The sequence below is a fragment of the Camellia sinensis genome, chromosome 10, assembly GCF_055761805.1.
Source record: "Camellia sinensis isolate YWXY chromosome 10, ASM5576180v1, whole genome shotgun sequence".
Classification (NCBI taxonomy): domain Eukaryota; kingdom Viridiplantae; phylum Streptophyta; class Magnoliopsida; order Ericales; family Theaceae; genus Camellia; species Camellia sinensis.
Window position 1 is genome coordinate 120212386 of NC_138970.1, and position 13896 is coordinate 120226281.

At 35.8% G+C, this 13896-nt stretch overlaps 2 protein-coding genes across 4 annotated transcripts in view; both read left to right on the plus strand.

The window, feature by feature from the left end:
• Window positions 1-1149: 1149 nt before the first annotated feature.
• LOC114314042 (omega-amidase, chloroplastic) overlaps window positions 1150-13896 on the plus strand; it is a 29993-nt gene continuing 17246 nt past the window's right edge. For both annotated transcript variants that reach the window (XM_082892164.1, XM_082892165.1), the window contains exons 1-4: window positions 1150-1627; window positions 1762-1878; window positions 3454-3678; window positions 4239-4332. In XM_082892164.1, coding sequence (XP_082748290.1) covers window positions 1358-1627; window positions 1762-1878; window positions 3454-3678; window positions 4239-4332 — 706 coding nt within the window. In that variant the 5' untranslated portion in view covers window positions 1150-1357. The remainder of the gene's footprint in view (window positions 1628-1761; window positions 1879-3453; window positions 3679-4238; window positions 4333-13896) is intronic.
• Window positions 11529-12892, plus strand: LOC145801282 (uncharacterized). 2 transcript variants are annotated; one of them, XM_082892166.1, is made up of 2 exons: window positions 11529-12414; window positions 12728-12892. In XM_082892166.1, exons 1-2 carry the CDS (start codon window positions 11667-11669, stop codon window positions 12751-12753), a joined length of 774 nt encoding a protein of 257 aa, XP_082748292.1. In that variant the 5' UTR covers window positions 11529-11666; the 3' UTR covers window positions 12754-12892. The 2 variants fall into 2 exon arrangements, with proteins under 2 accessions (XP_082748292.1, XP_082748293.1); XM_082892167.1 differs by having other exon boundaries at window positions 11529-12261.

Here is a 13896-nt window from a genome sequence, read left to right on the forward strand (position 1 = left end):
TCCTCATCTCTAGCATGACATGATCATATGTTTTTTGATTAATTATATAACTTGTTAATAATATTTCCTATTGGGCAATTGCTCACCCCAAAACTAATAACCTTTTAAGAGATGATGCTGTGATGATACCCAAGTGATTGGCATGAGATGCATTTTTGTATAGGAGCACAGAGGCTCTATAAATGCAATGAGGCCTTGGGGCTATTTTTTGTGTGGAGATAGAACCCCATCTTTTGTGTATTCAAGAAAAATTCTTGAAAATATGTAAGCCCGTAGGGCATTATGTTTGGTATTATATCTTGCATTTTGGACTATTTATTCTATCGATGAATATACTTGACAATGATGTAATCACTCGAATAATTCAAGGAGGAAGAGATAACTTTTGTACTCAAATGAACAGATAACATTAGTTCAAATTATTTTGAACTAATGTTATGAAAAAGATGATAATTTTTGAGGCGTTACAACAATAGTAAAGAAACCATTGGTGGTAAACCATAAATCTACGTAGGAAACGAATGAAATATCACAAAACGTCTATTCCTAACATAAAACCCCCTTATCTACACATTAAAAATATAGACCTATATTCTAGAAGTGTGAAGGAGGTCGAAGCACGGTTGGGAATCTCCTAAAGAATAGTAACCACCTTTAAACCTATCACTTTCAAACAAAAATCATATTAAGGCCCTATTTGGGGACTATGATTTTTAGTTAAAAAGTTTAAAAAATCATTATAAATTATCACAACACTTTATTTTTTTACATATGTTTTTGTAAAAAAATAAAAATTTAACTGAAATAGTCAATTTTCAAATGAAACCTGAAATGTATTTGAGTACATAAATAATAAAAAATATTAGAGATCCAAAAGCTCTATTAAAATTTTTACATGAGATTGGTGTGGTTCCCACACTTATATAAGACATTTGATAAAAAATTGAGTAGAACACTTTATTTTTTTACATATGTTTTTGTAAAAAAATAAAAATTTAACTGAAATAGTCAATTTTCAAATGAAACCTGAAATGTATTTGAGTACATAAATAATAAAAAATATTAGAGATCCAAAAGCTCTATTAAAATTTTTACATGAGATTGGTGTGATTCCCACACTTATATAAGACATTTGATAAAAAATTGAGTAGAGTTTTTGAGATTTGTAACCTTACTCATAAATAATACTTGCACATCATTTTTTTAGCAAAATTTTGTATAAAATTGTTGTGAAGCATTTTTCAAAATTGAAAGATGACATTACTTTTACTATCGTTAGTGCAATTTGACCTAATCGTTTGTGACGCCAAGATCATAAATTTCCCAAAATTTCTTTAAAAAAGGCAAATTTGATGAAATGAAAGTCGGATTTGGAATCCACTTCTCGTTGTGCTTTTCCTCCACCTTGAAGCCTCAATTTCTGGGTCATTCCTACTCAACCCCCCCACTCCACTTCCGGTGCAACCACTACCACCACCTATCCATCTTCCACAGTCGGCCTTGTCTCCCGATCCCCGGACATACACCAATCACTTCCTTCTCTGCATCATCAATGGCTTCATCTTTCAAACCTGAGCAAGCTAGAGTCCCCCCTGCCTTCCAATTGCCCATCCCTCCTATCTCCAAGGCATCTCTCTCTCTCTCTCTCTCTCATCTTTAATAATTCCTCTTCTTTTTCTTTCTATTTCCCAATTGGGTATGTGTGTGTATATCTTTTTCAGTGCTAGATGAATAAAACTTAATTTCTTACATGGGTTTCAGTTTAAGATTGGATTGTGCCAATTGTTAGTCACTGCCGACAAGGAGAGGAACATCGCTCACGCTCGTCAAGCCATTGAGGACGCTGCAAAAAGGGGTGCCCAACTTGTTGTCTTGCCTGTAACTTCTCTCTCTCTCTCTCTCTCTCTCTTAATTTTCTTTGAATGAATATTGGCTTTAAAGCCCTTTCTTCAAATCTAAATTGGACTGATTGCAAAATTATATTAACAAATTACAGCACACCTCACTTATATATGGGACTCGACGGTGTGCACAACCGGTGTGCTATGAAAATCAACCCGTTATGAAGGAAAAAAAAATTGAAATTTGAAGAAATTATCAAAATTTAAATCAAAATCTGAAGTAACTCAATAGAAGTAAGTAGGTGTAGAAGGGCAGTTTGGAATCGGAAGCGCGTTCTTGGAAAAGAAAAAAGTTTGGCAGTTAACACTATCTATCTATCTATTCTAATATATAAAGTGAAGGTTCTGGGTGGTGTTGACACATTTGTGTCTCATATTTTGAGTTTTTCCAAAATCCGATGTTTATGTAAAAGAGAAGAGTACAAGACTTGAAATCAAGATCACTGACTTTGGCAAAGCAAACCCTTACCACTTGAGTAACAAATACTAGATGTGTATTTATCTTTATCATAATTGGTTCAATGGTGAAACCTTAGCCTAATAACCTTGAGGATATGAGTTCAAGTCTTGGGACAACCACTTTCTGTACTATGTTAAAAGTTAAGTTTATACCCAATCTTTTCCCTTTCAAACACACATTAATGTGTACTAATTAGACGCTATATTTTTTAGGGTAAATTAAAATATTACCCTATGAGATTTGCTTAAAATACGAATCGCCTCCTGTGGTTTGGAAAATTATAAATACCTCCCTATCAGAATTTTTTATTTAACAGAATTAATTGAAAAAGTAAAATTCTAACTATTCAACTATACAATAATAAAATTATTTGAATTATTAATTGAAATAAAATTTTAACATTATTAAAAACTATTAATTAACTTGATTATTTATTAATGAAATTAGAAATCTTAGGGAGCATAATGTAATTTCTAGAATCACAGAGGGTAATTTGTAATTTAAGTAAACCTCAGGGGTGTGTTTGTAATTTACCCTTTTTAATATTATTGTTATACTATTACGTTTTTTTGAGTTGCACATGCATTACTAGTTTGTCTATATGTGAAGGCTCCGGATGATGGTGTTGATGTCCCATTTTGGGTTTTCCCAATATGCCCCTATAATTGGTGCTTATGTAAAAATTATATTAAGAGGAGAATGAGACTCGAAACTGGGATCATAGGTTTAATAGATAAGATATTTACCACTTAGGCAACACATACTAGGTGTGCATCTCTCTTGCAAATATTCTTATGATCGCTAGTACTAATATAAAGTGATGGCTGAAGTTGGTTTTGACTGTCACAAATTTTTTATTTCCCAAAATATCCCCAACTTTCCTAAATTTGTCAGTCTTAGGTCCAACTACTTCTTAGATCTAACTATTTGTATATGCATACTGTATGCCCACCTCTAGAAAGTCTATCATCTAATAAAAAGAAGGCATGTGAATTGAGGCTGAATATGAGTCATACCTCAAACTTAAAATGTTGATGTTGTCTTCTCAAAGCTTGCGATTTTGATTCATGAATGTGTGTTTTGTTATGTCAGGAAATATGGAATAGTCCCTATTCAAATGATAGCTTCCCTGTTTATGCTGAGGACATTGATGCAGGCGGTGATGCATCTCCTTCAACAACTATGTTGTCTGAAGTTGCTTCTCTATTGAAGATCACAATAGTTGGTGGCTCTATACCAGAACGATGTGGTGATAGGTTGTACAACACATGCTGTGTTTTTGATACTGATGGGAAGCTTAAAGCAAAACACAGGAAGGTAATGCTTTGTTTATTTTCTCGTGCGTTATGTGCACATATAGAACAGATGGTCATTCTCGTAAAGAAGATTTTGTTTTTGAGCCAAACCTTTAAAAACACGTAACTCCACCAGAAACTGGGGCTACTTATTAATTGGCCCCAGTGTCCTTCCTAGGGATAGTTAGGCTGATCAGGTAAGTTACGCCATTTGATTTTTCACACGCACTTGCTTGTTTCCTTTATAATTGGAATCTTCAAATAAGCTGCCCAACATTGTGCAACTTTTATTATTGGTATTGGCTGTTTACTCGTATAAGCTTTTGCATTGGGAGGGCTCATTCCAGTTTGTAACTATCACATACATAGTTTAGAAATATTGCTTTCGATTTGGGGCCTCAATTCTACTTTGAAACAGTTAATGACACGTCTTGAACATCTAGTATTGAATTACAAGAAAATATTTCAGATTTCCTTTGTGTTGTTTGAAGATTGCATCTCTTTTTTTTTTGGATAGGTAGAAGATTGCATCTCATTTGTTGGTTGGGCAATAAAGTTTCTGATAGACCTGTGTAATTGCAGATACACCTGTTTGATATTGATATTCCTGGCAAGATTTCCTTTCAGGAATCTAAGACTCTTACTGCAGGGGAAACTCCTACAGTTGTGGACACAGGTTTGTACTTATTTCTCCCTTAGTCATCACTTCCTAGCATTGATTCTTCTCATGCATGGATATCTAGGGGTAATGCAAGACACAAAATACCTTACTACGATGTTTTTCATGTCTTAGTTTGTTTTTGCTATTGTGCTTCTTTAATTGGCCATTATAGTAACCTAGAACACTTGCCCAAATGTTTATCAATATATCGTAAAAATGTCTCATAAATCAAATTCTTCTGAGCATACAAATGCCTCATCTTTAGTGTTAGTTATTTTTCTTTGCATTGTATTCTTTCTTGAACCTGTTTTTGCAGCTTTCAATCACGTAATTCCAATTTGGGTTTTCTATTCTGTAGTTGCTAATGTTTAAACTTTAAAGTGCCTTTTGGTATCTTTTTTTTCTTATTGTATGTTGTGGACAAATGGTTGATGAGATGCTGTTGGGAAGATGGTAGGCACTGAAACGGCATAAGAGAGGTGACAGTGCGGGCAACCTCAGGCAGAGGGGGGAGAGTGGCAGTGAGCCTTCTGAGTTGCCAGAGATAATAGAGTGACACTAAGGGACAGGTGCTTCAATCCCTTGGTTCAACAATTTCAATGTTTCCCATGGCCAGATCATAGGGTTGTATCATAGGTGATAATGGATAGGTATATTAAGCCTTAAGGATTGTGTTGATGAGTTTCAGTTGATAGGCATGATACACCTGTTGGAGCATGACATCTTGATCAACAGTTTGCCTTTTATTGAGGCCTATCTCTCTTTAAGATTGGTCAAGGTACAAGCTACGTTACATGGACTCTCTAAAACTTGGGAGGTAACCATGTCGACATGACACGACACGACACAGGTACGGGTGCGGGATATGGCTGGGATACAGCTCTTTACAAATGGATACGGCTCTATTTTGCCCTAAATGCAGAAAAAACAAAAGAGAGAGACGAGCGTGGCCTCTTCAACTTCGTCTTCGACAAGCACCACTGTAGACGAGCTTGGATCTATCTTCTCTCTCTCTCTGTTTTCTCTTCTCTTCTCTCTAGTTTCTTTTCTCTTCTCTTCTCTTCTCTCTGATTTATAATATGCTCTCTCTCTCTCTCTCTCTCTCTATTTTCTCTTCTCTTCTCTCTATTTTCTTTTCTCTTCTCTTCTCTCTGATTTATAATCTGTTCTCTCTCTCTCTCTCTCTCTATTTTCTCTTCTCTTCTCTCTATTTTCTTTTCTCTTCTCTTCTCTCTGATTTATAATCTGTTCTCTCTCTCTCTCTCTCTCTCTCTCTCTCTCTTTCTCTCTCTCTCAAAAGATATTTAATTAATATATATGTCATATATCAATAAAAATAACTATTTATAAATCATATTTATTTATAATATATATATTTCAATTAAAAATAAAAAATTTATATAGATAAATTAAAACTGTTATCAATAAAAATAATACATAAGATAAAAAATAATAAATATATTTAAAAAATAACTATTTACCTCATCTTCATATAATACAAATATTTAAAAAATAATTATTTAACGTATCCTTGTATCCATATCCAAATTTGAATCTATGCCCACGTATTCTCAATTTTTAGTTTTGAAGAGTCCAACTCCTATATATGCACCCGCACTTGATATCTGCATCCGATTCCATGTAACGTAGGGTAAAAGTCCTCTTAAGAGAGGTGGTGGCGACTCTGGCGAGTCACGTTGACCACCTCTGAACTGTAGCCTTCAAACCAAAAATTCTCTACTAATAGTAATCTAGAGTGAGGCCATGGGTCGCTCGTGTGTCCCATGGCTAAGCACCAACCCCGAGGGGTTTTTTAAGCCTTACTCTTGGCCTAGGTTAGCATGGAGTAACATCAGTTTCATTTTTTGGGAAACCAAGTGCATAGGAAACCAAAGGAAACCACTTGAATGAGTCAAGATGATACCGAGTGAAAGTCATGGAGGGGGCATACTTAGCTAGAACATGAGTTCGCCTTATTATCTTGGAGGGACAAATATGAAGGGGCGTGCCTTATTTTCTTGGAGGGACAAGTATGAAAGGGTGTGTTTCGCTAGAGGATATGAGAGCGCTGATCATGCATGGAGGGAAGATTGTTCTAGCAGAGGATCCTCGATTAGGCTGGGGATACTACAACCAGCCTGGAGAGCAACTTGTTCCTGAATGTCGAAGTCCAAAGCTAAGGCATTGCATGTGCTTGCCTTGTCTAGCATAGTTTGCTTTTGGAGGGTAGTGCATGGAGATGATTGATTGGGCCACATGTCACTTGATGAGGCTAGAATGTGGCATCAGACTTGAACCTTCGTCGGTTACTTTTTCTGTGTGACTAGTCGTTTTAGTTTGCGTGCACCAATTTCCGAGCTGACCTGAGACCCAAGAGACAGACTCTTTAGACTCAATGATGATATTACAATGTTAATACAGATTATTTTACTAATTTAGAATCATTATGACGAATTGAGAGTTTTAGTGCACAGAACATCTCGATTTGTGTGCATAGGGGCCCAATCTGGTTGGTATATAATATTTTTGTATTAATTATATGTTTTCTAATTTATTTAGATGATTATGAGAAATTGGAGATTTAATTGTACAAAAAATAGTTCACAACTGTATTATTTTTGCACGAAAATTGGGATTTTTTTAGGGGAAACTTGAATGTGTTGGAGTTATTTATGACAAAAGATAACCTTTCTTTCTCTCTCCGCGCCTCTCTCTCTCTCTCTCCCTCTCTCTCTCTCTCTCCATATGTCAACTTTTATCTCTTTTGGTGCCTTTTCTTACACAAACTTACATCACTTTTTTCCTTACATGGATTGAGAAAGATGCCTTAATATTTATGATAAGTTTGTTTATATATTATACATATATACCTGAGACAATTATGGCTGATAGTGGGTGGTTATGATTGTTTTGTCCTTACTTTGATAGAATTTGGACCCAAAAATTCAGATCTCTCTCTCTCTCTCTCTCTCTCTTCTTCTCCAAACTTCATTGTTGGAGCTTCCGTGGCATGCCTTGATCTTCGTTAATAAGGTTTAAGGCTTTCCTATTGTACTGAAGAGCCTTGAGAGTGATTAGTTAGTGATTTAAGTGAACTTTGGTGAGATTAAAGTTATTTGTGAAGAACACTTGAAGATCCTAGAGAGTTTGGAGCAAGAACAACACTTTCTACCTTCATTTCTTGCATTATTTGCTAAAGCTTCTAAGAGGTAGGGACTAAGTTATTTCTTTAAAATGCATGTTTGGTTTTTTTTTTTTTTTTTTTGAATAATATAACATGATTTTTTGGGTGAATAAAATTTTTTTGGGTGAATAATATAACATGATTAGAGAGTGTATTTCAAGATTATAAATTGTTTCCATATTCTATCCTTCTTGTTTCAAAAGTCTTCGATGAAATGCTCTCTATTTAGTTTTTGGAGATTATTTGAAAAAATTACCATGCCTTGGGTATTTCATGCCAAAAATACACTTGAATTAGAATGTTGTTTTTGTATCAAAACCCTAAAAAATGTATTATATTATTTGTGAGATTAGATGAATAATGATATACATATTGCTATACGTTGCATGAATTTGAGAAATTAGAGAATATTGAATTAGGGCTTTTGATCTTCTAATGTTTGAAAGTGCATTCCTTGTTGTATTTAATATTTTTGGTATAAAGATCATGTTGATTAGCTAACTTTGAGAAAATGATAAAATATTAAATTGTATGAAATTTGGGAAAAATAGTGTAGTTAGCTTGATAATGATATAATAAGGCTTAATTAAAAAGATGGCATGATTTATAGTTGATTTGTTATTTTGGTCATATTTTTACAACTTGGGGTTACTTACTAGTTTTACTAGTTTGAGTATTTTAATGATATTTTCATGCCTTATGTTAATTAAATAAGTTTGTTGAATTATTTAATACATTTGAAGCTATTGAGAGCAAAATGGTCTTTGGGATAAAATGGGATTGTGTCGAATTTATCATTTAGGAAATCAATTTATAAAGGTATAAGGGTAAATTGGTAATTTGGACCCTTGGGGTTAAAATGACAAAATAATTTTGTAGTTAGATATTATTCCATATTATAGCCATATGAGCATTTTGTTAAATGACTAGAAAGATGAAATTTGTGAAATTTGCTTGAGTGTTGGAATCTAAGAAGCATAGACACAGGACATGAGACACGATACGGACACGTAAATTTTAAAAAAATAAGGGACATGACATGCTAGGGACACGCTCAATATATATAATTAAATTTATTTATTATATATCATAAAATTAAAAAAAAAAATCATTGAAAGGTAATAAAAAATCAAAATAACACAAACTAAAATAATAATAATTTTTATTTTATTTTATTGATTTAACATCATATATCATTCACAAATAACATAAAAATCGCACTCCATCAATACATAACATGTCATTCCTAGCTACCAGCCATCATTTGTTAAAAAGTGGGTTACATTCAACCAAAAATGATAAAGAAAAAAAATAATCAAATAGAGAGAAACAAAAGCAAATTAATTTTCTTTATTAAATGGGGCCAAACTGTAAAATTAAATAGTGCCAAATTAATTTTCTTTATTCTTCGTATTTTTCTCTCTGGTTCTAGCTCTCTTTCATAGGTTACATTCAGCCCCCAAAAAATTGAAAACGAAGGTAGAGAGTTGAAAAAAGAGGGAGGGAGGGAGTGGAGCGAGAGAGAGAGAGAGAGAGAGAAGAATAAAGAAAAAATGTCGAAAAACAGAGATTGAGAGAGAGATCGGAGAAGAAAATCGAAGAAGAAGAAGAAGAAAAAGGAGAAGAGGAGAAGAGAAGAGAAGAGAAGAAAGAAAGGACTGATGGCTGCTGTTCACTATCATGGAAGGTATGTTTATTCTTCTTTTCTGTTCTTCCATTCTTCTTCTTCTTCTTCGATCATGTTCTTCTCTTCTCCTTCTTCTTCGATTTTCTTCTCTTCTCTCTTCTTTTCGGTTTTTGTTTTTTATAGTTTGGGCCCATTTACAAGTTTCAAAAATTGCGTTTTGTACCCCGCGGTGTCCGAAACGTGTTCGGCTACAAAAAATTCAAAAAGAAAAGGGGACACCATAGGGAGAGTGTCGGACACATGTCCACAACGTGTCCGACACTGATATGCAGGCCTCAGGGAGGTGTTCGTGCTTCATAAGTTGGAATTGATTTAAGAAACAAAGTTGAAATGTAACAAAGTGTTGACTATCTGACTTTGGTTCATTTTCCTTAGTTGATTTATGCGTTTATCCTGGTTGATTAGTTGATTTTTGGGCTTGATCCGGTTTATTAATTTTTGGGCTTTGCCTAGGCATATATCCAAAATTCGGGCTTGATCCGATTTATTAATTTTCGGGCTTTGCTCAAGTGGGCATTTGTATAGCCATAGTTAGTCTGGTATGACTGACAGAGATAGTCGGTTGTTGCCACTTTCTGCAAGTTTGACCCTTGGACACTGCATAGTTAACCTCAGGCGAGAGGGTGGTGTGGTTTTTCTGACACGTGGCTCGGAGTGAATAGGGGTGTGAGAATATATTGCATATATTGTATATCATATATTATATTTTAGGAATTTAGAATGATTGTGATTGTGTAAATATCGTATTTCCTTTTTGAGTCTTACGGATTAGAGTTCTATATAAGATGATGTACTCTTTGTATTAGAAGCACAATTGAATATACTATTCTCTTCAAAAATCTTACAGCTGCATGATCAGGGTAGGGTCTATGTATTATTATTATGGCTTGGACATAAAATGTGTTGGCGAGGTTGGGTATGGTGCCCTATTGGTAGTTGTGGTTTTTGGACTTATTTATTTTTTAATTTTTTGTTATTCTAGCTTGAACACGGTATGTGTTGGCAAGACCCAGATTGTTGCCCCGTTAACAAGTTATTGATGTCCTGTTAGAAGTTATTATTTTTTAGTATAGTTCTTATTATTTAATTTAAGGGTTATTTACACGAGCACCTCCTAAACTATTGAAAATTATCATTTTGACCCCCTAAACTATAAAAACCTACAAATAAACCCCATAAACTATTGAGAAGTATCACTTTAACCCCCTAAACTATAAAAGTGTACAAATAGAACTATAAAAATGTACCAATTGAACCCCCTAATGGAAGGGGTTAACGTCAATAGTTTAGGGTTCATTTGTACGATTTTATAATTGAAGGGGCAAAACGATACTTCTCAATAGTTTAGGAGGTCCATTTATACGCTTTTATAATTCAGGGGGTCAAAGCGATATTTTTCGATAGTTTATGGGGTCTCCATGTAAATAACCCTTAATTTAACTAATGTGTTAATTAACTAAAATGACTTAATTGAGTTAAGTAATTAAATTCGGTAATGTGACATTTTATTGCACTTACATTATGTATTACCATACCCACATGTTATTTAAAGTAATGACTTGGTCAGCGTGTGGTTTGCTCTGTGAGAATATGCCTATACTCAATTTCTCTTTTTTCCTTTTAGGCTTAGGAATTAGAGTTCTATTAGAATTCTATATCAGTGATGTATTTGTTTAGGCTTAGGAATTAGTGTTCTATATAAGCGATGCATTCTTTGTTCAATTAATTAAAACTAATATACAGTTTCATTCAGAAAACTCACATGGTATCAGAGCCATCACTATTATTCTCTGATTCGAAACCCTAGAACTATCACCATTGTCCTTTGATTCGTGCTCTCTTGGATTCTCGGGTTGTCTTCGACTTCGTTCTCTGACTCACACCACTGCTTCGCGAAGAACCTCTCTCGCGAAGGTCTGCTCTCTCTCTCTCTCTCTCTCTTTCGATGGTGTCCCTCTCTCTGGCTTAGCTTTGCTTCGTGAGATCGCCTCTCTTGTGTAGGTCTGCTCTCTCTCTCTCTCTCTCTCTCTCTCTCTCTCTCTCTCTCTCTCTCTCTCACGGTGGTGTCCCTCTCTCTAGCTCAACTTCGCTTCGTGAGATTGCCTCTCTCCCTATCCCTCATCTTCTCTGGATTCTGTGATTTTTTTCAGATCTACTCTTCTATTCTACTGGTTTTGGGTATTTACACTTGAAGCCCTAATTTGTTTTATTTATACTTTGACTCATACTTGTGTTTTATTACAATGTCGGACACTAAAATTCAAGCCATCAAATACAAACTTACTGGTGGCAATTATGCCTATTGGGAGTGTTATGAAGAATTTTCTTGGTCAGAAAAAATGGAGCTATGTTTTTGGTTTTGTTCCTCGTCCATCGGATCCGAAGGCGGAAGGATATCTGACTTCCTGTGATTCTTGGGATTGTGATAATGCCTAAGTTCTAACCTGGTTTCATAATTCTGTGGATGATCGTATTGGAATGATGTTTTCCAAGTATAGTACTGCCAAGGAGGTGTGGGATTATTTACCAAGTGTTTATCAGCAGTCCAACTTTGCCAAGTCATACGAGTTGGAACAGCTATTCAGAGCGCTTGTTGGCAAGATCAGACTATTCAAAGACCTCTATATTGAGATGACAGGTCTCTGGGATCAGTTGGCTCTTATGGAACCACCTAGTTTCAAGATACTGGACGCTTATATTGAGTTTCAGGAGCAAGGTTGTTTAGTGCAGTTCTTAATGGCTCTCTCCCCTCAATATGAGGCTATCCGAGGTGACATCCTTCACCGGGCTCCTTTTTTCTCTGTGGATGCTATTATTCGTGAGCTACTTTCCGAGGAAACCCGTCTTAAGATGACTAGTCAGACTCTGCCTCCCTCTATCTTCTTGGCTCCTACTAAGCCTCCTTTATTATTGACTCCACCTCAGCATCAGCTGCAGGCTACTGCAAAACCTAAGAAAGGGCCACTAGGTTCAGATGAGTGTGCTTTCTGCCATCAGAGGAGTCATTGGAAGAACTACTGTCCCAAGAAAGGGCGTCAATCTGCTCTGACACAGTTCCATGGTCCTACTTCGGGTACTTTCCGACCTTCTGCCGCTTATACTGCATCTATTTTGGCTCCCGATCTCGACTTGGTTTTCTTGAGTGCTCAAATTGCACAACTTTTGCATATCCTGTCTGCCTCTCAGCCATCCCCATCTGCCTCCGCTCTTACTTCTCTTTATTCAGGTTTGCTTGGATCCTTTTCAAGTATCTCTTCTTCTGTTTGGCTTTTTGATTATGGTGCCTCTCATCATATGACTTCTCACATTTCCTTCTTCAAAACTGTATTCCCCCACCCATTCCTATTACTATTAATACTGCTAATGGGTTTGGTATGTTTGTTCTGTCTATTGGGTCTGTCTTACCCTCTACCATGTCTGTTGTTACTATTTCTTCTGTTCTTTATGTCCCTCAGTTATCTGTCAGTTTATTATCTATCAGTCAACTTGATGCATCTGGTTTTGATGTTATATTTTCCTCTTCTGTCTATTGTGTGCAGGATCGGGTGTCCAAGAAGTATATTAGGACCAGCCGTAGAGTTGAAGATCTCTATGTGGTCGAAAGTTTGCATCTCCCCTTATTCACCTCTCTAGCTACACTTTCCTTGTTTCAGTTAGATTCTCAGTCGAGTCAGTTTTACTTATGGCATTTTCGCCTTGGTTATTTGTCTGTTGGCCGCTTACGGTCTTTAGCTTAGTCAGGGTGGTTGGGTAAAGTTTCTCCTAGTCAAATTGATGAATGTCAAGGGTATAAACTTGCCAAAATGTCAGCTTTACCATTCAATAAAAATACATCTATTTCTGTTTTTCCTTTTTCTCTTGTGCATACTGATGTTTGGAGACCATCTCCTGTTCTTACTAAAGGGAGTTCTGCATACTATGTGTCTTTTGTTGATGATTGCACCCGTTACACTTGGATTTATCTTATAACTCATAAGTCTGACTTCTATCAGATATACCGTACTTTCCAGTCTATGGTCACTGCACAGTTTGGGTCTACTATTAAATTGTTGCGGTTTGACTTGGGCGGGGAATACTTTAAAACTGAATTCTGTGAATATTTGGCCAAATTAGGTACCATTCACCCAACTTCTTATACTAATACACCTACCCTAAATGGTCGAGCTGAGCGTAAACACCGTCATTTCTTTGAGACAGCTAGGTCTCTTCTCTCTACCTCTGTTCCGGCTTCGTTTTGGGGTGAGGCAGTTCTTACTGCTGCTTTTCTTCTTAACCGTATGCCTACCCCCCTTCTTTCTGGTCGGTCTCCTTATAAGGTTCTGTTGTCTTAACTTCCTAATTACTTCATCCTTCGTGTGTTTGGATCCACTTGTTTTGTCTTTTTATCCCGTAAAGATAGGACCAAACTTAGTGTCCGGTCTGTCTTATGTGCCTTTTTGGGTTATAGTCTCACTCAGAAAGGTTATTACTGTTATGACCCTGTTTCCTGTTGCCTTTATGTCTCCCGCCATATTGCCTTTCTCGAACGTCTACCTTACTTTCAGCTTCCTCCTCTCACCACCCCAGTTTTCAAAGAGAATTTGGTTCATATTGATCAATTTCCTTTTGAGGTCCCTTCTGATGGGTATATCTCCATAATTCCTTCTGAGTTTGTTCCATCTTCTCCTCCTGTTTCACCTTTGGCTGTTTCTCTTCTTTCGGCCTCTTC